At 44.3% G+C, this 22,124-nt stretch overlaps 3 protein-coding genes across 4 annotated transcripts; all 3 read right to left on the bottom strand.

The window, feature by feature from the left end:
• Positions 1 to 27: 27 nt before the first annotated feature.
• Positions 28 to 4,596, bottom strand: csrp3 (cysteine and glycine-rich protein 3 (cardiac LIM protein)). Its single transcript, XM_086106614.1, has 6 exons — positions 4,540 to 4,596; positions 3,261 to 3,372; positions 835 to 1,009; positions 611 to 740; positions 296 to 389; positions 28 to 222 (listed from the first exon to the last, which is right to left on the bottom strand). Exons 2-6 carry the CDS (start codon positions 3,370 to 3,372, stop codon positions 155 to 157), a joined length of 579 nt encoding a protein of 192 aa, XP_085962740.1. The 5' UTR covers positions 4,540 to 4,596; the 3' UTR covers positions 28 to 154.
• A 1,698-nt stretch (positions 4,597 to 6,294) lies between these two features.
• On the bottom strand, positions 6,295 to 11,620 carry e2f8 (E2F transcription factor 8). Of its 2 annotated transcripts, none has more exons than XM_086106751.1 (13): positions 11,434 to 11,620; positions 10,603 to 10,849; positions 10,355 to 10,508; positions 9,935 to 10,249; positions 9,684 to 9,845; positions 9,453 to 9,590; positions 8,847 to 9,056; positions 8,679 to 8,751; positions 8,106 to 8,607; positions 7,511 to 7,777; positions 7,319 to 7,433; positions 6,589 to 6,908; positions 6,295 to 6,486 (listed from the first exon to the last, which is right to left on the bottom strand). In XM_086106751.1, the coding sequence occupies exons 2-13, from the start codon at positions 10,771 to 10,773 to the stop codon at positions 6,313 to 6,315; spliced, it is 2,601 nt and encodes an 866-aa protein (XP_085962877.1). In that variant the 5' UTR covers positions 10,774 to 10,849; positions 11,434 to 11,620; the 3' UTR covers positions 6,295 to 6,312. The 2 variants fall into 2 exon arrangements, with proteins under 2 accessions (XP_085962877.1, XP_085962878.1); XM_086106752.1 differs by having other exon boundaries at positions 8,106 to 8,604.
• Positions 11,621 to 12,623: 1,003 nt separating this feature from the next.
• Positions 12,624 to 14,927, bottom strand: LOC147207979 (ileal sodium/bile acid cotransporter-like). The gene is made up of 6 exons (XM_086107252.1): positions 14,530 to 14,927; positions 14,181 to 14,299; positions 13,887 to 13,975; positions 13,641 to 13,816; positions 13,275 to 13,432; positions 12,624 to 12,721 (listed from the first exon to the last, which is right to left on the bottom strand). The coding sequence occupies exons 1-6, from the start codon at positions 14,925 to 14,927 to the stop codon at positions 12,624 to 12,626; spliced, it is 1,038 nt and encodes a 345-aa protein (XP_085963378.1).
• Between the last annotated feature and the right edge of the window lie 7,197 nt (positions 14,928 to 22,124).

Raw genomic sequence — 22,124 nt, 5'->3', positions numbered from 1 at the left:
AACCTCAGAAAATCAAAAGATTGGAAATGTTGGTACCAATATGGTTTATTAGAAACATAAACGAGAGCAAAGGCAGAGTCTCCGTTGCCATAGTTTTGGTGAAACAATGTTCATTGAAGGTACGGCCATCCTTCCTGACTTCCGCTGTTCACGCTCATTCATCCAACATGGCGGCATTGCCCAGTCCAAATCCTTTTGGCCCAAAGTTTTTGGCATAGCAAACTGGGGAGAAAAACCAAAAGTTAAAAGTTCTATTCCGACCTCTTTTAGAGTGAAGCCTTTTGAACCTTTGTACCTTTACAGTAGATCTCTCCATCCTTGTCGGTCACTGTGGTCGACTCCAGACTTTTACCACACTTAGCACAGCGGAAGCACGTTTTATGCCAAGGCTGCGGACACAGATAAGTTATTAAGAAACAGTACATAGCCGATAAATTCATGACTTCTTAATTTTGGAGTAGAAAATACAGAGCGATGGCAGTCGTCCCAGAAGTCATTCAAATCAATGTGTGTAAAAAAACGTCATCAAATGAAACTCAAGTGCTGATAAGCGGATCAAGTCAGAGAGATATGACAGTATATGTTTGAAACAGCTGCACTCCCCCTTTACCTTTCCTCCTCCCATCACCTTCTCTGCTGCGTAGACAGATTTGGAGCAGCGAGAGCAGTGGTCGGAGCTTCCGAACTTCTGGGAAAACTTGCTGGAGGTGGAGTTTGTGGAAGCTTGCCGTGGTTTAGGGCTAGAAAAGAGGAAATGTGACTCTTTTTCTTTCTTTTTTTTTTCACGCTTTGTTGTGTTTAATTTTTATTGGATTTACAATAATGTGATCATACTCATTGCTGGGTTGCAGGTGGCCGCGGTGTCCAACAGGGTCCGAGCTCAGAGCGCCAGCCCCTTGGCCGTATCCGTAACCTTTTGGCCCATATTTTTTGCCGTAGCAAGATTTGCAGTAGATTTCAGATTCGTGCGCGGCGACCGTGTGGCTGTCCAGTCCTTTCTTGCAGCTCACTGTGCAAAGCGAACAGAAACGTTAGCTATGTATGCAGGGGCGGTTCTGGATCAATTTCACTGAGGGGGCCGGGCTGGGGCCAGGGGTTTTGATGGGAGGGCGGGGGGCACATTCAACCCAGGGCTAAAAAGACAGATTCGAAATCTTATTTGACTTTTTATTTCTTCAGACTTTGAAATTGTAGTCATAACATTACGGTGATGAGAAAAAAGCAGTATTAGGAGGGCTAAAATGTCTGCAAGCGTAGCAATACGTCTGTTGAGAATATTCAAGCCAGGGGATGATATGGTACCAGCCTGCCGGGGACAAATGTTGCAAATACACTGAAGCTAGATGTTTTACATGCATATAACTATCCAAATTTTAAAAGGCAATGTCTTATATATTGATCCTGTTTAATAAAAATTAAAATAAAAAGGGAGACTAAAAAAGTTACACGCACACACACACACGCGCGCGCGCACACACACGCACACGCACGCGCACACACACGCACGCACACACAAACACGCGCGCACACACACACACACACACTCACTCACACACACGCGCGCACACACGCGCGCACACACACGCAAATAGCACTCGTGTCGTGGTAATTTCCTTCTCTGCGGACTGCTTCTCATTTTCCCGCTCATTTTTAAATGGCGCAGCGCACTAAAGGGTCCGACTAGAATGTTAAATCACGCACTTTAATTCCACCTTTCGCGTCGGCGACTCGGCACGACTGCGTAATCTGCGCTCGGAGGGGGGGCCACAGGGGGGGGCCAGAATCGGTGCTACAGGGGCACTGGCCCCCGTTGAACCCCCCTCCCCAGAACCGCCACTGTATGTATGTCCAAATTCAAAGACTTACGAAAACCGCATTTTTCGCCAGTGACGTCACTTCCGGCGCAAGTGGACCACACGTGATTTCGCGAATAACAAACAATTCTGGAAAGACGATTGACGATGCAAGAACGAAACTGAAAATTCTATTTCGATCGGCTTACATAAGTATCGATCCGATATTGGTACTGATTTGGTCTTGAAACGACTCGCCCACCACTGTTAGGACAGAAGTAGTATTGTGATAAAACGAAGAATTCAAATCCAGGAAGAAATTAACAATGAAAGAATATTGCGTATTGGGCTCATTTGTTTTCTTCGGGCTGCGTGACGGGATCTGACTGTGGTGTCAAATTGGGGTGACGGTTAAACAAAAGCCAGCACCGAGCAAGTTTTATCAGTCAGCAGAGCCATTACGCATACTTCGATGTGTCGCTTTTCTATTCATAGCGAGAAATGCGAGTGCGAGCTGAAGCTTGGAGAAAAGAGACGAACACTGAGCAGAGGGACGGGCGGGCTTATCTCGGAGGCCTTTCAGACATCCCAGAGGAACAAACTAGTCATCGCACCGTCTGTGGTCGCAACTGAATCTCGGGCAGACAAACAACCACGGTCAAGTCGATGAAGACTGAACAGCTGCAGATGGGAATGGGACCTCCAAATACGGCGCCGTCATTACATCGAACCAATTCCATTTCATTCTGTATTCCTTTTCTTTCATGCTCATTTGGTTTGATGGACATCTTTGCTGTGATTGGCTGTGCTCGTTTTTGGGGGGTTTTTGCCCGGTAACACGTCAAGTCCTAAAATGGCAGAAGCCATAATAATAATAATAATAATAATATAGAGATATTTATGAATTAAGGTTTAGCTTCAGCAAGGAGGTGGATTTTTTCCCCCTGAAATGTCATCGTTATAAATGACAACAACAAAAAAGAAAATATCTCAAACACCTGATGTGATGGAAAAAAGTAAAGATTTATTTTTTAAATCAGTGTCAAAAAATACATTCTGAACTTTTGGTGAAAATATGTTTAATTTTTAATATGTACACATTTTTTGGAATCTTTGAATTTTCCTTTGTATGATGGCTGAAATCCATTTTTATTTTCTTGCTCTGGAATTTAAAACAACATTCTGTCCAAGACTTTACAAATCTGAAAATGTGTTCAATAAACACATGCTTAAGGACATCTCAAGTTAAGAGTTGGAGATTGTGATTTTTAAATTTTTGATGCCAATGTATGTGCTTTTACTGAAAATAAGATTTGGGTTACGCCCTCTCGAATGCACTCGTTTTCTTTCCTGGTCTCTGAAGTTTCTTTTGTTCTTTTATTTTTCATATTTCCTCCTGTCATTAATATATCCTTGACATTCAGACGATAAAGTGAGTGAGTGAATGGAAAGACAAAGTGTTCCTACTGCATATGAAGCAGGTTTTATGGAAGCTCCTCCCATTACACTGGATTTCCTCTGCATGATAGACAGTCTTCTCACAGGCTGCACACTTTGCACCGCCTCCCCAGTTTGGCATCTAAGTTTAAAAGAAAACACACACACACACACACACACATGCAGAAACATGATCAATGTCATTGGACTGTTTTGGATTGCCGGGGGTTCAAATGTGATTCAAGGCGAAATGGGACTCTGTGAACGTATGTGTAAACAGCATGGTCAAAAAGTGGTATTAGGGGGGGGGGAGTCTGTCGGCTGCTTTGAGAAAACAAGAATTTGGTGTGTGGCTGGCAAGTCAGCCTTGGCTCAGAATCCAATTCTGAATGGGTTTGATGGGCTTGAGGTCAGGGCTCTCGTCCAACCGGGATTTTATGAACCTTTTAGGATTTGTGAGGACTCTGGAACAGAAAAGGGCCTTGCGCAAAACTGTTCGCACAAAGTTAGAAGCATAGAAAAGGTCAATCGGGGCTTCATTGCGCCCCAGCCTTTTACTTATTCAGAAGTAGCGAAACATACCGATTCTATCACCAATCACAATATTTTTGAACAACTTTAAATCCAGTAATACAGGGGTGTCAAACTCATTTTTGTCGCGGGCCACATTGTAGTTACGGTTTCCAAACCGGGGATTTAAAATGTTTAATCCCCTCCACATATTACTTACACAGGACACAACAAACTGATGAATAACTAGTTTTCAAATCACAAGTCAAGAATAATGACTGTTATTGCCGATTACATTTGACAATTTGAAATTTGGGTTCAGACTTTAGCAAGCATCGTGGAACTTGATATGCTTGATTTGTTTTCGCAGGCCACATGCAATGATGTGACGGGCCAGACCTGGCCCCCGGGCCTTGACTTTGACACATGTGCAATAATATGTCACTGAATATATAAGTAAGTAGTTCGTGCCTGTAATCCCGGCATGGCAGAAAACATTGATATTGACATTTAATGGGCAGAGAGAACACCAATCAATTTAGTTTCTTAGTTTTATTGACTTATTCCTTTCAGTTCGGATTGATATCTAACACACTGACTGAAATGTCCCCTGAAGTTCTTTTCACACTGAACACTAGTGTCTGCCCAAATCAGTGCATGTCTGACACCTCACAGCCACGGCATGTGAAGTTTCATGAAGAAAAACTTGAATAAGATATTATGCTGAAATTACTTTTTTTTTTTTTTTTAAACGTAAAACAATAAGCGAGTGCTGTGTATAAAGTCAATCAGAGCTTACCTTGATCCACGTCTGTGCGCTTCTGTCCCGCAGTGGCGTTCGTATGCTCCGGGCTGGTTTAAATAATGCCCATCAGCAGTGACGCCCCGCCAACCAAAGTATCCTCCTAAAATAACTTGTGACCGAGCCAAGCCCCCTGACCCTTCATCACAGGCTGAGTGAGGCCTTGACCGTCAGCCACACAAATATTTGTTGCGGATTTACAGAGTGACCCCGGAGCCAGGACTCACAGCTGCACGCAGGGTTTTGGGATTACCCACACACAATAAACTGTGGACACTCACCGAGTGCCCGAATATGATCGCCGAGGATGAGCGCGGGTTACCGCACTGCTATTTTAACACCAGAAGCTTCTAATGAATTTATGCGTATTCATCCAAGCGGGAAAAACTGATAAATTATATTTTTTGGCCCCCTAGTTGACATTAAAGTGGAATGTGATGCAGCACCCACCTTTTATAAAGTGCCCTGGGTGGGTTTTTTTTTGGGGTGGTTGTGAAGAGAAAGGTTGGAGATGACAACAGCCAATTTCAAGAAAAACAGGCAACAGAATGTTTTTTGGAATGAGCACAAGGGCGACCTCCGACATGTTTTGAATACCCCTAAAAAGTTGCGGTGCTCAAGAAATCAGACGAGCAGCCGCCACATAAGTTGCCTAAACTCCACTGAGCACAATAGAACCAGACCCCTCTGCTTCCGGTCCCAAATGTGATGTCAATGCGTGTTCCATCTCTCAATTCGAAAACAATGCGCTGTATTTCCAAATGCTTCCCGCACAGCCTCATAACTTATATATATTTGGTACATATTGAATGAAGATAAAACTGATGTAAACCCCAATACATTCATCCATCCATTTTCCGATCCGCTTATCCTCACAAGGGTCACGGGGGTAGCTGGAGCCTATCCCAGCCGTCTACGGGCAGTAAGCAGGGGACACCTTGAACCGGTTGCCAGCCAATCGCAGGGCACACATAGACGAACAACCGTCCGCGCTCACACTCTCACCTCGAGACAATCAATTGTGAGCGTTCAATCAGCCTGCCATGCATGTTTTTGGAATGTGGGAGGAAACCAGAGTACCCAGAGAAAACCCACGCAGGCACGAACATGTAAACTCCACACAGGGAGGCCGGAGCTGGAATTGAACCCGGCACCGCTGCACTGTGAGGTCGACGCGCTAACCACTGGACCACCCCCAATTCATACAGTACGTACAATAAAAATAACAACGACAAGTCACATGATCTTAAATGTTTTAGGTGTTATTTAGAATTTCTTGTCAAGCAGGATGTCACAATTTTTATTTTTTTTATAAATTAAGCAAGTAATCAAAATATCAGATTAAGTTTACGTTGAATTCAACAGAAATATTCACTGACGTATTAATTCCATTTGTAAACATGTACAGTACGCGTGTGCAAAGGTTTTTTCTCTTTTTTTTTTACATTCCCTGAAGATAAAACAGCAATCAACAAGGTTTCCTTTAACACTTTCAGTCAAAACAACAAACAGGCATCTATCTGATTTTGGCGGGAGTTAGACGGGTGGGCTGTACTGACGTCAGCTTCTCGCATCTTTAACATTAAAAAAAAAAATAACAAAAACAACCAAATCACACACAAGAGCACGACTGAAAAAACAAAAATGAGGAGAAAAATGACCGTACTGGCATGTGCTGAATGGCTTTAAAATCTCATTTGCGATCCTGCACCCCCCCCCCCCCAACCCCCCCACCCAGAAGTAACTCTCGTCCACACACCCATACAAACATCAGAGCGTTTCTTCACTGTTGACATCCAGTTTCCTTTGCGGGATGTAAGCAGTTTTTGGGGCAGACTGTCCACTGGGTGAGACCACTGCAGTAGCCTGAGGGGTGAGGGGGACCGGTGTGTGGAAGAAGCTGTGCTGGGGGAATCCCGTTCCTTTGGGAGTGCTCATTAAAGGCTAGAACAAGGAGAAAAGAAACAATGGTCATGTTAGCTTGTCTTCGTTAGAACCTTTTCGATCGGGGGAATCAATCCGTCCTTGTCGAGCGGTTGTGTCTACCTGGTGAACACTGATCAGAGCCACCGGATGCGAGGACTGCTGAACCGTCATCGGCTTGATGAAAACCATCCCTCGTTGCTGCAGGGCCAGAGGGCTTAACACGGCGTTTGACCGCTCGGGGGTCTGCGGTGAGGCGAACGCGTTTCCCGAGCTGGAGCCCGAGATCAGACCGAGGTTCTGCAGGGTGAAGTTGAGGATAGCGGGACTGGGGCTATGGAGGCGTTGGGCCTGCTGGGTCAGGTGTGGAGATGTGGCCGCGGTGGGTCCGTGAAGACGGAAGCCGGTGGGAGTCACTTCCTGGACCGGGGCTGGTCTGGATCCTGTTTGAGGTACAACAGTCAGTATCTTACGCCTTATTTGACGAAATCTAAGGCGCTACTGCCTTACAAGTGACCGGATCGATTTTGTTGTGTTCACATATAAGTGCATTCATTGCTATGGTAACAACATCGGAATCCGTACCTATGATGGCGATGGCATATATAAAATACAAAATGAATGAATGAACATGAAAGAAAAAAAAAAGGGGGGGGGGGGGAGTCTGGTGGCATTAATTTTGGTTGCCAGCAGAGGGGGATATTGCCCAACATGGCGGCACTCTGAGCGGGATCAATTTTTCTCTTTAATTCTTGTTCCACTTCACCCAATCTTTATCAGAATGCCATACACAGAATGCAAATAATGGGATGTTGTCTCAAAGTTGATAAAAGTAGCGTGTTCGGACATTGACCTGCAGTAGGTGTTTGGTAGACGTAAGTAGGAGTAGATGGCTTGTTGCTTTCTGATGCTGAGCCGACAACAGGCTGCTGGGTGAGTGGGATCAGGTATCCTGCCGGCACTAAAGTCTGACACGGAAAAATCAATGATCCGCATTCAAATTGCTTTTACTTTGTGGCTTTTGTGCGCGCGTGTGGCGGGTTACCTCAGTGTTAACTTGTCTGGGTGTGAGCGGGGCGGCTCTGACGGGCGTTAAACCCGCCTCGCAGTCAGAAGTCATCGCCTTGTCATCCTTGTCCAGGAAGCTCTCCAAGCTCTGCTCCAGCGTCTGCGCAACCACGGCGCTGCCGGGAGTGTTGATGAACTCGGGGTCCAGGTGGAGGGCGCGGGGGGAGGGCCTGCTGGACAGCTGGCAGCTGCGGAGGGTCTTCAGACGAGCTTGAGGGGCGTGGCACCGCTTTGGGGAGGCGTCCTGCGGGTGAGCCGCGGGAGATGGGGGAGGCATGAATATCGATAGTCGTCAACGTTAATGTGAGAAAATGCGGAAGAGTGAAAACTAGCCCGCGTGGGTTAACTGTGAGCGTGAATGGTCGTTTGTCTTGGTGTGCCCTGTGATTGGCTGGCAAACAGTTCTCGATGTGGATTGGTTCAGCAGAAGTTTTAGATGTGTTCTTATCAACAGATTTTACTGTAATTCAAATTGAATACACGTGTTCTGACTTGCCATAAATACAGAAAATAAACCAAGGACCACCTGTATTTGTATCGATACATACTGTATATGCAGGTATGTTCTTTACCTTGAGGATGGAGTCAGCGCGTTTGGCTTTGGGAGGACTGCTCTCCGCAGCCGAGTCCGAGCACAACCGTTTGACCACCGAGGGGCTCCCGTCAGGTTCCCTCGAAGCGGGTTGGCCCTTAGCAGCTAACGGGGCAGTCGGGCTGCGCCCGATCTTTTCCTCAAAGGTCATCGAGCGTACGGCGCAACTGGTCGGCGGCGGTCCGGTCAGAGGGTTGGGCCTGAGAGACGACGTGTGCAAATAGACGGCGTACGGTCCGCCGCCCGGCCGCTGAGGCAAAATGACGGGGATGAGTGGGGAGCACCGCGCCGGGATGTACGCGACGCCGGCCGAAGGCCGGGAGGCCAGCGGGGTGCCGTGCGCATTTGCTTTCCCTGCAGCCTCCTCGTTTGGAGCGAGGCGCGATGCCGGCGGCGGCGCCACTGAGATGGCGGTTGGCGGGAGCCTCGCGACCGTTGCGTTTGCCTCGGTGGCAACCGTCTTCGGATCGCCGCCTCTGCTACTGGAACATTAAGCGCAAAAGTGTTGAACGCCCATGCTGCGTCGACATTACGTTCCCTCCACCAAACTTACGCTGACTCCTGGTCAAGCTGAATCTTGCAAATAGCAGCGAGTTGAGCCATTTTGCTGGGGATATCACTCTCATCTGAGGAGGGGAAAACACAGTTAACACAAAACACCATGGTTGTTACCCCCCCCCCCCCCCCAAAAAAAGAGAGAGAGTGAGAGAGAGCGTCTCACTTTTGGCAGGACTAGTGGGGGCTGAGCTGATCTTCCGCCGGTCATCCTGAATGCTCTTGGCCAGCTTCATGAGCGAGGGGTGTCGCGTGAAGCTTCGCTTGGCGCCAGGCGGTGACGAAAAGAGGTTTTTGGCACAGTTTTCGACAGAGGGGCGGCACTCCAGTACCTTTGTCTTACTGGGCGGACACATGGAGGTGCCGCTTGTCACGTCTGAAACAGTCGAATGGTGAACAAATTGTGACACAGTCGTAAAGTACGGAACCTTGAGCGACAACGGGTCCTGATGGACAAACGGCTAGCATTGAAGTAGTTTGCGGAAGGATACGTCATGGCACACCAAGCTCGGTTATCAACATGCCGTGTTTCATTTGATTGTTTCACGGCGGCGTTTACTTGTTCGCTAGGAACGGGCCAATTTGTTTTTCTTCATACAAATATATCTGTAATAACGCAACTCCACCAGATACTGAGGTCCTCCGTTCCCAATAATGTTTTAAGTTGGACTGTGTTATATTTGAACGATTATGCTAAAAATGTACATATGCATGTATATTTGCATAAAATCGCCCCACACACCAAAGATGAGCAATGAAGTTTTTTTTATACCTTTCACTTGAGGGGGTCCATTTGGGCCCACCCATTTGAATGCCGGTTTCTTGCCCCGGTCTTCCGTTACGTGGACTTTTTCAATGAGTTTGAGGCTCCGCAGCACGTTAGCGATGTCGTAAAGTCGCCGCACTTTCGCTGTAAACGTAACGCAGACACATGCCGGCTACTTAATGACCAATTTGCGCATCTAGAATGCCGTCAACTGCGGGACAGTCACACGACACTCACTTTTGAATTTGTTCTTATCCTGATCAGCACTCGGGTCTTCTCCAATCAGGATTTTGGCAGCCACATCCAGGCTGACAACTGGTGGATTGGAAACCAGGAAGAGCATGATAAACTTCTGGCTCATCACTCTCAGAGATTTGTCCTTCCGACTATTAACAGAGGCTGGGCACAAAGGTCAACAGATTGTATAGTCTTGTAAGAATTGGCAGAAAAAAAAAAATCAAAAAAGAATATCTGTGCTCGAATCTCACCTGCTTTGAACTCCACTCCAGGAAGCTCCACAAAAAAGAGCTCCTTTTGTCCGTGTTCGCTGCTCTCCGAGTGCATCGACTCCTGGTTCTCCTTCTCGTCGCCATCAAAGTCAAATTCTTGATCTGGGAAGCGCTGTCTGATCTGCTGCATCTGCTGGCAGTACCTTTGCTCCCCACCCACCTGCTTGAGTATGGCCAGAGTCTGGGCCAGATTGGTCCGACCGTGCCACGTGTAGCGGTTCTTTGCAGAACGGCTCACCATGTGCAGGCTTTCGAGCACGTTCATTATGTCATAAATGCGGCGGCGCTCCACATCTGTGCCAGGGGAAGAAAAAAAAAAAAGTCAGAAACCATGACAGCTGAAAAGTGGCAACGTAGAATGATAATATGTGTTCACTGGTCAGATATGAACACACGTACTGAGTTCAGTGGCTACATCATCCAGGCAAATGTCATTGTTGCCAGCCGGGTCTGGCCAATCTGGACAGCGGGCGAGGAATTTATGGCAGAGCAAACCCAGACTTTTTTCTTTTCTGCTTAACATTTTCTCAGACTCATCTCCATTTTCAACATCCTACAAGAGAATAACAGCAAACACATTAGATGTAAGCACACGAATCTCTGTCAAAGAGTATGGTATATAATTTGGATATGACAAAATTCTAGACCTGAGTAGAATCAAGAACTTCATGTAACTCGGGAGGCAGACATAGCTCCTTTTCCCGGTTCCTAATCTCCGGACTTGCAGCACTGATGAGGATTTTGAGGTTGGAAGTTGGCGTCCATGGATCGGCAGACCCCGCTTGGCTTGCTTTTTTAGGTGTTGTGAGCGGGCCCATGATGAACTGTGTGCACTTCTCACTGGGTTTTCCAATGACTTAACAAAATCAGTGGGGCTATAAAGCCATCATACAACTTGGAATAAAAGAGAAAAGCAAATGTCATATTTTAATACAGCTTCATTCTACATTCTTCCATAAGTTAAAAAAAAAAAAAAAAAAGTGAAGCACTAGCTTGAAGTTGGCTGAAAGCGACGTATATCCGTCGAATCAACTAGCTGCTCCCGCCCTTTTCGTCCAAACGAGCCAATGAGAGCGCGCCAAACAGGAAGTGAGCTGGGCGTCCCGCGCAGGTAAACATTTTTTGAAATCCTTGGCGCGGAATGAGTCTCCAGCGTTAACAGGCAGACACGTTTGCATTATTACACCGAATATAACTCAAGCTGTTACTACAATGTCAAGACTGCGTCGTTGACATGATGGATGTTGCAGAAGACGATTGTAGTGCTCACGACGTCTAAGTCTGTCGTTTCCGAACGCGCGCTGACGTGTAGTTTTTGGCCCCCGCCATGAAACGAGTGAAACCCGCTTAATTTTAAAAAGCAAAGCGCCGTGTTATTACGTCGATTAGTATGCTGGTAAAATGCCCGGACCAGCTGAAAAACAAACCAGCAAGTGGCGTATGTTCCATTACATAAAATGTAAAAAAACAAGTCTTACCAAGTACACCACCCTGGTCAGAAGAAAGTTCCCATGTTGGACTCAGAATATTTGCGTATCGGTACTTCTGAGATAAATCCAAAGGTTTCAAAGACTATTTGTACATTAAAAAAAAAGATGTACGGTAAATATTAACGATTGGATAAACCAAATATGTTTAAGCTCTCAAATCAGCCCGCGCTCGTCGGTCAAGTGTCTCAGAAAAATAAAGTTGAGTGAATGACTTGTTTGGCCCTGCCGGATCGCGCATGCGCAGTAACGAAAACTCCGCCCCTGTGAGGACAAGGGCGGGTTTCGATACTGAATACGTTTTTTCCCCATAAAACTTGAAAGTATTCTACTTCTTTGTAATCGCTTAAAGAATAATAATCTTTTAAACATTTTTATGGGCTGCATAAAAGGAAGAACATAATTTAAAACGGAAATGATGCTCAAGATACCATTGCGAAAAGTGACCAGAGGGTGTCGCTTTGATCCAAGAAATACGACTGCCGGTCATAATACTGTATTAAGCATGTGAAAGGGAAAGACACCATCCAATGTATTAAACTGTGAACAACAGAAGAAGCTGAGGTATAACTGTGATGGTCATGGATATTCCACTTCATTCGAAATTATGTTTTGTATAACTGTGATGGTCATGGATATTCCACTTAATTCGAAATTATGTTTTACCTTTTACTACACATTAGTTCTTCAATAACAACAACGCTGCAGTGGCAAAGACATGCAAACTTAATGACACACTTCAGCCATCCAACTAATGACTGGCTCAGTTGTACTCTTAAGATATCCATCTTCGCTGAAGCCAATTCTTCACTTACTGTTGTTTTTAGTACATTTCTAAATGTTAATAGAGAGCAAATGTTGCTCACAACATACACTATAAGTTTGGGGTTAGTTTTTAGTTCAGGCAAATTAGTAAAAACCACAACCTTAATGCTAAATCAACATTCCCCAGGAAAATCAAAATAAGGAAGCCTGAGGTCAGCGCTGATTTTTTTTAAAAACAAATATGAGGCACAACCAAGTCAAGGAGCTGAAAAAAAAAAAGGTAAATATCAAAGTCAGCAGAGCCGTAATCTCCAATCTGGGTGTGGTGTTGATTGTGTTGTCAACATGCTCTTCTTTTCTTTTAGTATTCAGTCATTATTCCATTCAAAGGCACTAGTTTCCACATGGCAGTTTGCCTATTTTGCTTGTTCTACGTAGCCATCTCCCAGTGATGGCGATTCACTGTTTGTTTCATCTGATCCCAGACCTCTGTACTTTTTATAGGCTTGGTATCCTGTGGAGTAAAATGCAAGAATTTTGAATCCGTCCCCATCTTGACGTCTTTTCAATCAACTGACATTTATCCACTGGGTCAATTCAAACTTGAAAGACAAAAGTTGTATAAGGTGCAATGAAAAGCACCCAAAAAAAGGCGCCTGTTTTGTGAATCTCATGTTAACGGTCATTTTCCTTTGAATACAAGTTTTTCAATAAAATTATGTGACGAGTACCTAATTCCTTTCTCGACATGAAGTGGAATTGCTTTGGCAATGCTCCACCTTTGATTTATACAGCTTTTGATTACACATTGAATTGTCATGAACATTGAACATTGTCCCTGGGCTCACTGCAGTTGAGTGGCCTCTTATATTCTCCGCGTATTTTATTATACAACTACAGAGCTGACTCAGCTGACTGATGGCATAATATAAAGATGTCCCTTTGTCACGCTCAGACAAATCACAGACAGATTCACTTCAAGTCAGGGGGTTAATCATGTTTCTGAGAAAAAACAATAGTGCATCACAAAATTGCTAGCTTTCACATGGGCACCGTTTGTCGCTCACCTCCAACAAACAGGATGGACAGCGCTAGCTGAACGACGCTATAGATAACAGGGAAGGCATACATGAGCTCCAGTTCGGCTGGGCTGAAGGACAGCTGGATAATGGTGTTACACAATTGGCCGTTCTGAAAGCCAGTCTCCACAGCGATTGTTCGACACCTAACCTCCCAGAAAAACATCATGTAACAACAAAAAGATAACAGAAACATTGTGTGTATGGCTCGGAGAACTGAAGATTTGGAGATCACAACAAATTATTATTTAAATTTACTAAAGCAGCTATTTGTCGCGTAGGCATGCTTTGAACAGGTTTGCATGTTGCTGTGGCAAAATTTGGCAAATGTTATGCCATCGACTGTCGCATTACCTGTGCCACGGTTGACCGACCAAGCGAGCCAGAAGGAAACCCATCCCAAAACCCAAACAGGGGTAGATGATTCCGATTATCCAAATGGAAAGGTCAATGTCCCAGGAGGTCTGGTAAAGAACTCTCCCAACCACAATAATGATGATGATAGTACTAAAACCTGTAATGGTCCCAATCTGTACAGAACACATGCAGTAAATATCTGTTTGTCGAATGTTTTTGGGCAAGAACAATGCACATTCCTACCTTGAGGATTTTGTTTGCCAAGTGGGGCCACCTATGTTGAATATACATTCCTCCCGTGATTGGGACAAGGATGGCCACAAGAGTGATACCTGTGGAAACCCAAATTCGATGTTTTTAAAAGTGTCTCAATTTCTGGAGGACCAAAATACAACCTAAACCTGACATAGCATTAATGAGTGCATGAAATTAAGATAATCCCATGTCTCATCTTGCGCACATTAAAAAAAAAACCCTAGAAAGTACTTTGTGTTTTGATATGTGTCTACCAGCAATAAATATGGGTTGTATATTTACCAATGTTTCCATATGGGATTTGGATCTGGTCTGAAGAAGTCCAGATGGAGGTATATATGAGCAGACTTAGTGGCATCATTCCCAAGGCCATTGTGGTGGAACAGGCTGTCATACTGATACTGAAGAGAAAGAAATTTACTGATCCACATTTTTCTGATGACACTTTGCTTTAGAAGCCAAAAAGGGCAAATGTGATTCATTTTTGGCCCAATCGTCGATGATAATGGGCTCACATGTCTGCACATTGCCGTGCAGGATTGTGCATAACGGTGATATGATCAGTTACCTTGATTCACACAACATACCATTAACTCACTTTAGATTATCCAATGAACCAGACACTTCTTACCTTAAGTCCATATCTCCATCCAGAAAGTAGGAGATAATATTGGAAGCGGAGCCTCCAGGACAGCAACCGAGAATAATGATGACAAGCGCCTGAGCAGGCATCACATCGAAGGCGGCGGATAAAGCAAAGGCGATGAAAGGCATGATGCCAAATTGGCAAAGGAAACCAATAGCAATGCCCCAGGGTCTCTTCAGGTGCCCCCAAAGTTTTTGGACCTCCACAGCACATCCCATGGTAAACATAATCAAAGCCAGCATGAAGGTGAGCACAATGCTCAACGCAAGACTCAGTTTTGCATTAAAGTCACTCGTTGGAACAAGGCAGTTGGCCCCGGAGCAGATTGTCGCCTCGGAGGAGCAGGAGGCAAATTCTGCAGTTCTTTCTATAAATATAGACATATTAGAAATTCGAGAATGATCCGGGTTGCCAACTTTGAAAGACTGGTTGCGTGTCCTCGTCAGCCTGTACTTTTTAGATTTTACTGGGCAGAATCTTTTACTGTTCATTCGGTTATCCAATAAGGTGATGGTGAGCATACAGTCCAGCCCACTGCTCTTTGTGCCTTGCGGCTACTGCCAAATCGTACTGGCAGGGAACCATTGTTATGTTTTATAGGGTCAATGTTCGCAACACCTGGCCTTGAAATAATAATTTGTAATATTTGAATGCGACATCATTTTTTAAAATGCTCTTTGGACTTTTTAAATTTTATGGACAGTCAAACTAATATAAATCAATGTGTTGCTGAGTTTAAAATAGACTATGCTTGTCCCCATTTAATTTTGAATTGCCCTTCACCTTTCTACATTTTGGACGCTAAGTGGCGGCAAAAGCCTGCCGACGTAGTGTCGCCATGGAAACGAAGGAGCGTCTTGAGAATGTTGGGAGAGACAAACGCAATACGTGACGTCATTTCGCACGCACGAGAGGAAATGTGTGGGACTCTGATGGGTACTTTAGGGATGCATGGTAAATTAGAAGACTCACTTTGGCTGCAGACGTACCGTAGCGTGGACGTAGCATCCTCATGCATCGGATGAGAAACGGGTGGTTTTGTTTCGGCACAATATTCGAATTTCTCATTCTCACCACGGACTTTCAATCTGTATTCATTCCATTTAAAAAATATAAATATATTATTATTATTTGTAATTGTGACACACCCCACGCAGCTTCAGTTTAGACTCCAGCTCCCGAACACAAGTGGATTAGAACATTTATTGATGACTTCATTAAAGAAACAAAAAAACCCAGCAATCGAACTAAAGAGACAGTCACAATCGTCTATTAAGTGTGTGTACAAAATGTGAATCAAAGTAACACTGTAAGTTTTTGCAGCCCTGCCCACACAAAATCTCCGACGGCACCTGAATGTATCAATTGCTCCGTTCACAGACCAGAGGAAGGAACAGCATCAAGGCAATCAGGAGACACCTTCTGCACGAAGGGACCAAACAAACCGAGAAGTTCAGGGTAAGAGTGATTTTTATGAAAAAAATATGATGTTGTCCAGCGTTACTTTATCTCCGTAATTTATACAATGTGGTTTTATTCCTCTAGCAGTTTCTCGAAACCTCAGTTCAGACTATATGCGGCGCAGAATGTTCTGCAGGGATGCTGCAGTGTAGCTCTAACCTTTGACAGATCGCAATACTGCACTTAAATACCTTCTTTAATTCCCCCCCCCCCCCCCTGTATTTTAAGGAGAAGGTTGTCACATGCCCCCGCGCGTGAAATTGTTGAAAGATTGGACCCGACAAAAGTCATCAAATTTATTTTACATGCGTACGGGCAGGTGGAAACGCGTTTCACCTGAGGTACTCGGGCACTTTCTCATTTAATATTCATTCCGAGTGGGCACTCATGAAAAATACGTGTAATTTGTATGGACATTATTAGGATGGAAGCCTACATATAGCACACAATGTAAACGTTTTATTAGTGTCAACAATGCAATCAGTAGTTTGGCAAAATCGGCCTGCCCTATAGTAAATGCTTTAGCTTTGTATGTTTACTTTGTTTCCTAAAATAGGAATCAAAATGGACGGATGCAAAGAAGAATTACATTAATTTACATCGGGGGATGAAAGACCAGGAGGCTACCTATACTGATACATTAACATATCAGCATGCTGATGTAGAAGTTACTATTCAACATTTAAATATTAGATACAGTTGCCTCACTAGGTGATTTAAAAATCGAGTAGTTAGAGTTCAGTTAGAAGACCATCACAATAATCAAGTCTACTGGAAATAAAAGTATGGATAAGCATCTCCTGGTTTGCTAGGAGATGCAACCACTGCATTTTTGTTTTGAGCAAGTAAAATGCTTTTTTAGTGATTGATTTGCTATGACTGCTGAAAGTCAGATCCGAATCAATCAGCATCCCAAGGTTTCCGACTTGGTTTTTGATGTGAAAAATGGACCATGTTTCTTTTCGTGACTCATTTCATTGAACCAGAAAAACAAAAACAAAAACAAATCAAGTGGTTCATTGGAACTAATGATCCTTGATCAAGGTGGTGTTTAGTTATGTAATTGTTTTGCTTTGCCTATTTTCTTCCTCTCCACAAGCAGCTGTTCACGGACTTATTCATAAATACGCGGATGCCACTTGGAGGACCAAGCGGTGCGTGTAATCCGAGGCCTGCCCATGAGTTCCTCACTGGATGATGAACTGACTGTTGTCCAAAAGCAAGGATTATGATAATAACGCCCTCCAAAATCTCCATGGCTGTGGTGGTGGTTTTGGGAGCGAGGAGGACCCCGCTGGTATCTGATTTCCATCGTCTGCCGTGACGCTCACTTCAGGCCAGGCCAAAGACTGCAACGAGAAACCTCGAAGAAACGCAATGCGTGTGTCACGGCTTGTGACTGAGGCGGGACCCTTTCCGAGATTGGCTGTCACCTGTTTGATGAAGCAAAGTTGATGGACAGACATTTTTTCCACTTTTTGGATAGATGCTCACGCCTCACCGCAACAAACCAAGCGGGGAAGCGGACTGAAATACTTGGGAGTGGTTATTTCACTTCAATCCCTGTTGTAATATTCCACTGTGCACCACAGCGTGAATATTTGCCCACCTATGGGAAGATGGAGGCTGGGGCGGAGGTTTGTGCAAAACAGCAGCCCAGGAAGAGACCCGTCCAGCATGGCTTGGAGGACCAAAAAAGGGTGAGTTCTCCTTTCATACACTCAAGTGTGGTATAAAAAAAAAAGGAAAAAAAATCGGATTTTTGTGCAAAGTAGTGTGACTTACACACTGTGAATAATTTTGTAAAGAAATATCTTCGATTAGTCGAACATGAACCAGTAAGCCAAATGAGGAGAAAGACACATTCAAAGGCAAAGAGGTGGTGAAAGCATGAGGAAGCTACGAGGTCGTCTTCTGACGCTTTGTGGTTGTGTAGAATTACGCTGGCGGTCTGCCGCCAAGATGGATGGAGCGGCTCCTTTTCTCCCTTTCAGCTTTGCTCTGCATTTTCCACATGCCTGGGTTCGACCCTTATTGCTGCTGCTAAACGTGATGTTCATGGTTTCAACTCAGACAAAATATATGTCTGTAATTTGGATACATCATTTTTAATATCTACTCAGAATTTTTGTTGTTGTTGCATTTACTCAATTTTATTTGGTCAAGTGATTTCACAAAATAAAATCATCTGGATCGAAAGACCGTCTTTAAATGTATACGATTTCTTTTTTCTCGCAGTTTCTAGAAAGCTCATCTTAGAATATACCGTATGCTCTTCTTACATTTTTTTAAGTACACTCTAGATCGACTTAAGCAACGTATCCGGATTTAGTTGATTTTATTTTGTGCAACCACTTGATGAAATAAATGAGACTAAATTCAAAGAATAAAAATCAGTGGACTCGAGGCATTATTTTTTTTAAAGTAGACTAGATATCTACTTAAAAATGTACCTGGATCCAGTTAATTTTGTTTTGTGCAGCCAATTGCCGAAATAAAATTGAGTAAGTTCAACAAAAATATTACAGACATACTTTTAAAGTAGCTATCTAGTCGACTTACAAATGTATCTGGATCCAGATGATTTTATTTTGTCGCACCACTTGACAAAATGAAATTGGGTAAATTCAACCCAGCTTTTTTTTCATTCCGCGTGACCGTTTTATTTAGTCCTTGGTGGAGTTTTGACAGATTTCGAATAACAACCCTGTGCCCAATTGATATTTCTCTTTTTCTTTTTTTTTTTTACCTCTTTTGTGCAGTCAGAATGTGTTTGTCCTTCTTTCAAGGTGGATGCTCAAGTTTGGGTGTGGCCTCTATGCGTTAACGTTGTTGGTACTTAAAAGGCCATTGAAGTCATTTTGCAGATGTCATCACGACAGTATGTGCTGAATTTTCATCGTGATCCTTCTTGCTGTAGGTACTGAAATAGGGTCTCCAGTGAAAATAGGTTTATTTAGATTCCTCCTTTGAAATTATCGACTCGATCAGGTGTGTTAAATTAGTCACCTGGGATTACGTAGAACATGAATATTAATTGGTGCCACCAAAGTCCCAGCTGCTGTGCCTCGGTGGATGCTAAGTGACACATGCATAGCGCTACACAAGGACTTGGCATTTCTGTCTAGTGCTCTATACGAGGCTTGATATTTATGTAATCCCACCCAAACTGCTTTGTTGTTGCTATGGCGACCAACCCTCATACCATTCACAAATTGAGTTTTTTTGCCCCCCTTGCATGCTCAATGGGTTATCCGCAGCGACACGTGTCGATTCTTTTTGAAGCCTCGTGGCTGCCTCAAAGTGTCAGCATCATGAATCAGACACAAGATGAGGGCAGCCACTCTCCAGGGGATTAGACTGCGCCAATACTCACCTTCCCTCTTGATGGACATTAGCCGAATCCAGTCAATCCAAATAGCCAATCTTGTCGCACTAGATACTATATTGTTGGAGTGTCACCAACGGATGTCGGTGCTGTAAGGTTTCATATCCGTTGACAATTACCTTGGCCGTATGAGTTCAAGATCCTATATGTGATACTGGCCCCGGCACATGGTAATTGGATTTTGTTCACTTTGTAGTTTTATGTTCTCACATCGCCACGGCGCCACCTATTCAATTTCTTTAAGTAGCAATCATGGGTTGTACATGGGCGGCAGAGACTGTTAAAAAAAAAAAAATCTCACTGGATGACATCAAGGCTGGAGATATTATCCAATATTCTCACTTCATCGTCCATTTGACTCTTAAAACCTCTTCAGATCACCTCAACGTTGAAACGGTTCCTCATTTGACAAACGAACCATATACTGTAGTGCACAGGTGTCAAACCAAAGGCCCGGGGCCAGATCTGGCTCGCCACATCATTTTATGTGGCCCGCGAAAGCAAATAAAAAAGGGCAACTTTCATGATGCTTGCTAAAATCGTGACCATATTTTCAAATTCTCATTTGCAATAAATAAGAATGATACTGTAAGCATTTTCTTGTTACCGAACCCCTCATTACAGTAACTTAAACAATAGGCGACTAAATATTTATTCTTGACTTCTTTATATGGTTTCAGCCATAACGGCATTGCAAGGAAAACGGTAACTAAAATGTGGCCCGCGACAAAAATGAGTTTGACACCTCTGATAGTACGTAGCCGTCATTTTAAATAGTTACTGTACATTATGTGATGAGTAACAAAGACGCCAGAGGCTGTATGACACTGAAATAAATACGTTTGAGTCAGTTTTAATGCAAAGCTTTAGTGCACTCCTCAACTGGAATCCAGTTTGTAAAATAAACGTCATTGCCCCCAAACTCAATATTTCAATTGAATGGCATACGAGTTCATTTAGAGGGGGAGAATCTTTGACACTAATTGTTCAATCAGAACCGCTGGAAATGTATTATTTCCTCGTGTCATTCCTGACGGCTCATTAAGTGCCGTTTGATATGGTTGGGTGAGGTTTTTCAGCATAATGAGATGTACAGTGAATGTGCATGCTGCTGCCTGCTTGGATACAGTACTGTACTTCTGAGAGACGGTATTTACTCACACGTCTAAGCCATCAACATCTACATATCAATTTCATCTGAATGACTTTAACGAAGCTGCGCCCGTGAGCAATTGTGCACTGCTCTCACCCTCTCAGGGCTCATGCTAACGTGTACCAGGCTCGCACAATCGATTTGTATTCCTTCATTTCCACCCCAGTTTAATCTACAAACGGGACACCACACCATTCCCACTTCCCTTGCTGTACTACAGTTTGAAGCATACTGTACGTTGACACACGTACACTCACACACCTTCACCGCTGACGAGACGCGAAAGGCACCACGCGGACTTCTCCATTCAGGAAGTCCAAACATGGACGTAGTTTACGAGCCCCTTAAATGGGCCTCTTTTGTGCGTTTCAAGAGTAGTTCGGAAACATTTGTGTTTTCTCACAGGACGTTGAATGATGATGTTCTATTGTGATACACAGGTGGATTGAAATGTTTTGTAAGGTGCCCACATCTTGTAACTTGTTATGATGTCAAGTTTCTGGACTAGTGTAAGACTGCTTTGACTGCCGTGTGCATATATGTCCTATATTGCTCACCGTGGTCCAAGTCATGCTCAGGGAAATTGTGTCGATGCTCAGAGAGTGAGGGTGGAAAATTCGAGGGAACATCGGCGCCTACCATCTCTTTGTCTTTTCTGAGGGCCATCTCATGTCTTCATTCATCTTCCTGCTTGCTCCTTGAACCGATTTGGTTGATACATTTTCAGCAAGAATTGGCACTCGCGATGCTCGGCCAAATTTGGACATCGATCAACTTCAGCGTTTCATTGGCTTGTGGCCTAGATGGAGAGAGCGGCGAGGGGGCTCACAGTTTGTCATTGAGAAGGGGTTGATTGATTGCATTTCTAGAAGGATGTCTCGGTTGCTATATGAAACAATTTGAAGCAAACGGATAAGATTCACTTACCTGTGAGTGGCTTTAGCCTTTCTAAAACTGACCTTATCGTACATTATGGCTGGTTTACAATAAATGCACTAGATCTAAACATGACGACTGCTCACATTTGTCAATTTATCCTCATAAAATCAACTACTGGACGCGACAATGCGAGTTCTTGGCCATTTGTGTTCAAATCCCAATTGCATGGTTCTCCCGGGGAAACAAGGGTTCCTGGCTAAGCATTCCTTGCAAAGCAGGCAGCTGCAAAGAGAAGAGACCAGGGGATTTGTTTCGCCCAAAGACTATGTTTGCCCACTCATGCAGCACTGACAAGTGCTGGGGGGGGGGGGGGGGCTCAGGGGCTTGGATTGGGGACTAGGGTCAGTGGGTGGAGGTGGGACCCCGGTTGGAGTGCTGAAGTTGGGGGTGGGGAGGATGCTGCAGTCAGGATGCTGCTTGGCCCTCAAAAGCCATCTGGCCATCACCATCTCCCTGTACCCTGGGGGGGGGGGGGGGGGGAGAGATGAAGGGCAGGTGGTTGGGACTACTCGGATGCTTTTGGATATTGAGATTTAGTTTCTCAAACCAAAATGATTGGTTTTACCAATTGCAGCCCCACCCCCGAATAAATAAAATAAATGCACTGATGTTTGACATTTGACCAGAATCAGTTCATTT

This window comes from Hippocampus guttulatus, chromosome 3 (genome assembly GCF_054856545.1).
Source record: "Hippocampus guttulatus isolate MCC_2025c chromosome 3, RoL_Hgut_1.0, whole genome shotgun sequence".
Lineage (NCBI taxonomy): Eukaryota > Metazoa > Chordata > Actinopteri > Syngnathiformes > Syngnathidae > Hippocampus > Hippocampus guttulatus.
This window is presented reverse-complemented; position numbering and strand designations above follow the sequence as displayed.

Coding starts and splice junctions, on each gene's coding strand:
- csrp3 (XM_086106614.1), bottom strand. CDS start 3,372: ATGCCAAACTGGGGAGGCGGTGCAAAGTGTGCAGCCTGTGAGAAGACT. Junction 1,010..3,260: donor TAAAACCTGCTTCATATGCA/GTAGGAACACTT, acceptor CGCTTTGCACAG/TGAGCTGCAAGAAAGGACTG. Junction 741..834: donor CACCTGCAACCCAGCAATGA/GTATGATCACAT, acceptor CCTCTTTTCTAG/CCCTAAACCACGGCAAGCTT.
- e2f8 (XM_086106751.1), bottom strand. CDS start 10,773: ATGGGCCCGCTCACAACACCTAAAAAAGCAAGCCAAGCGGGGTCTGCC. Junction 8,752..8,846: donor CCCCACTAGTCCTGCCAAAA/GTGAGACGCTCT, acceptor TCCCCTCCTCAG/ATGAGAGTGATATCCCCAGC. Junction 8,608..8,678: donor CAGCTTGACCAGGAGTCAGC/GTAAGTTTGGTG, acceptor TTAATGTTCCAG/TAGCAGAGGCGGCGATCCGA.
- LOC147207979 (XM_086107252.1), bottom strand. CDS start 14,927: ATGTCTATATTTATAGAAAGAACTGCAGAATTTGCCTCCTGCTCCTCC. Junction 14,300..14,529: donor GATGGAGATATGGACTTAAG/GTAAGAAGTGTC, acceptor CTTTCTCTTCAG/TATCAGTATGACAGCCTGTT. Junction 12,722..13,274: donor GTCCATCCTGTTTGTTGGAG/GTGAGCGACAAA, acceptor TTTACTCCACAG/GATACCAAGCCTATAAAAAG.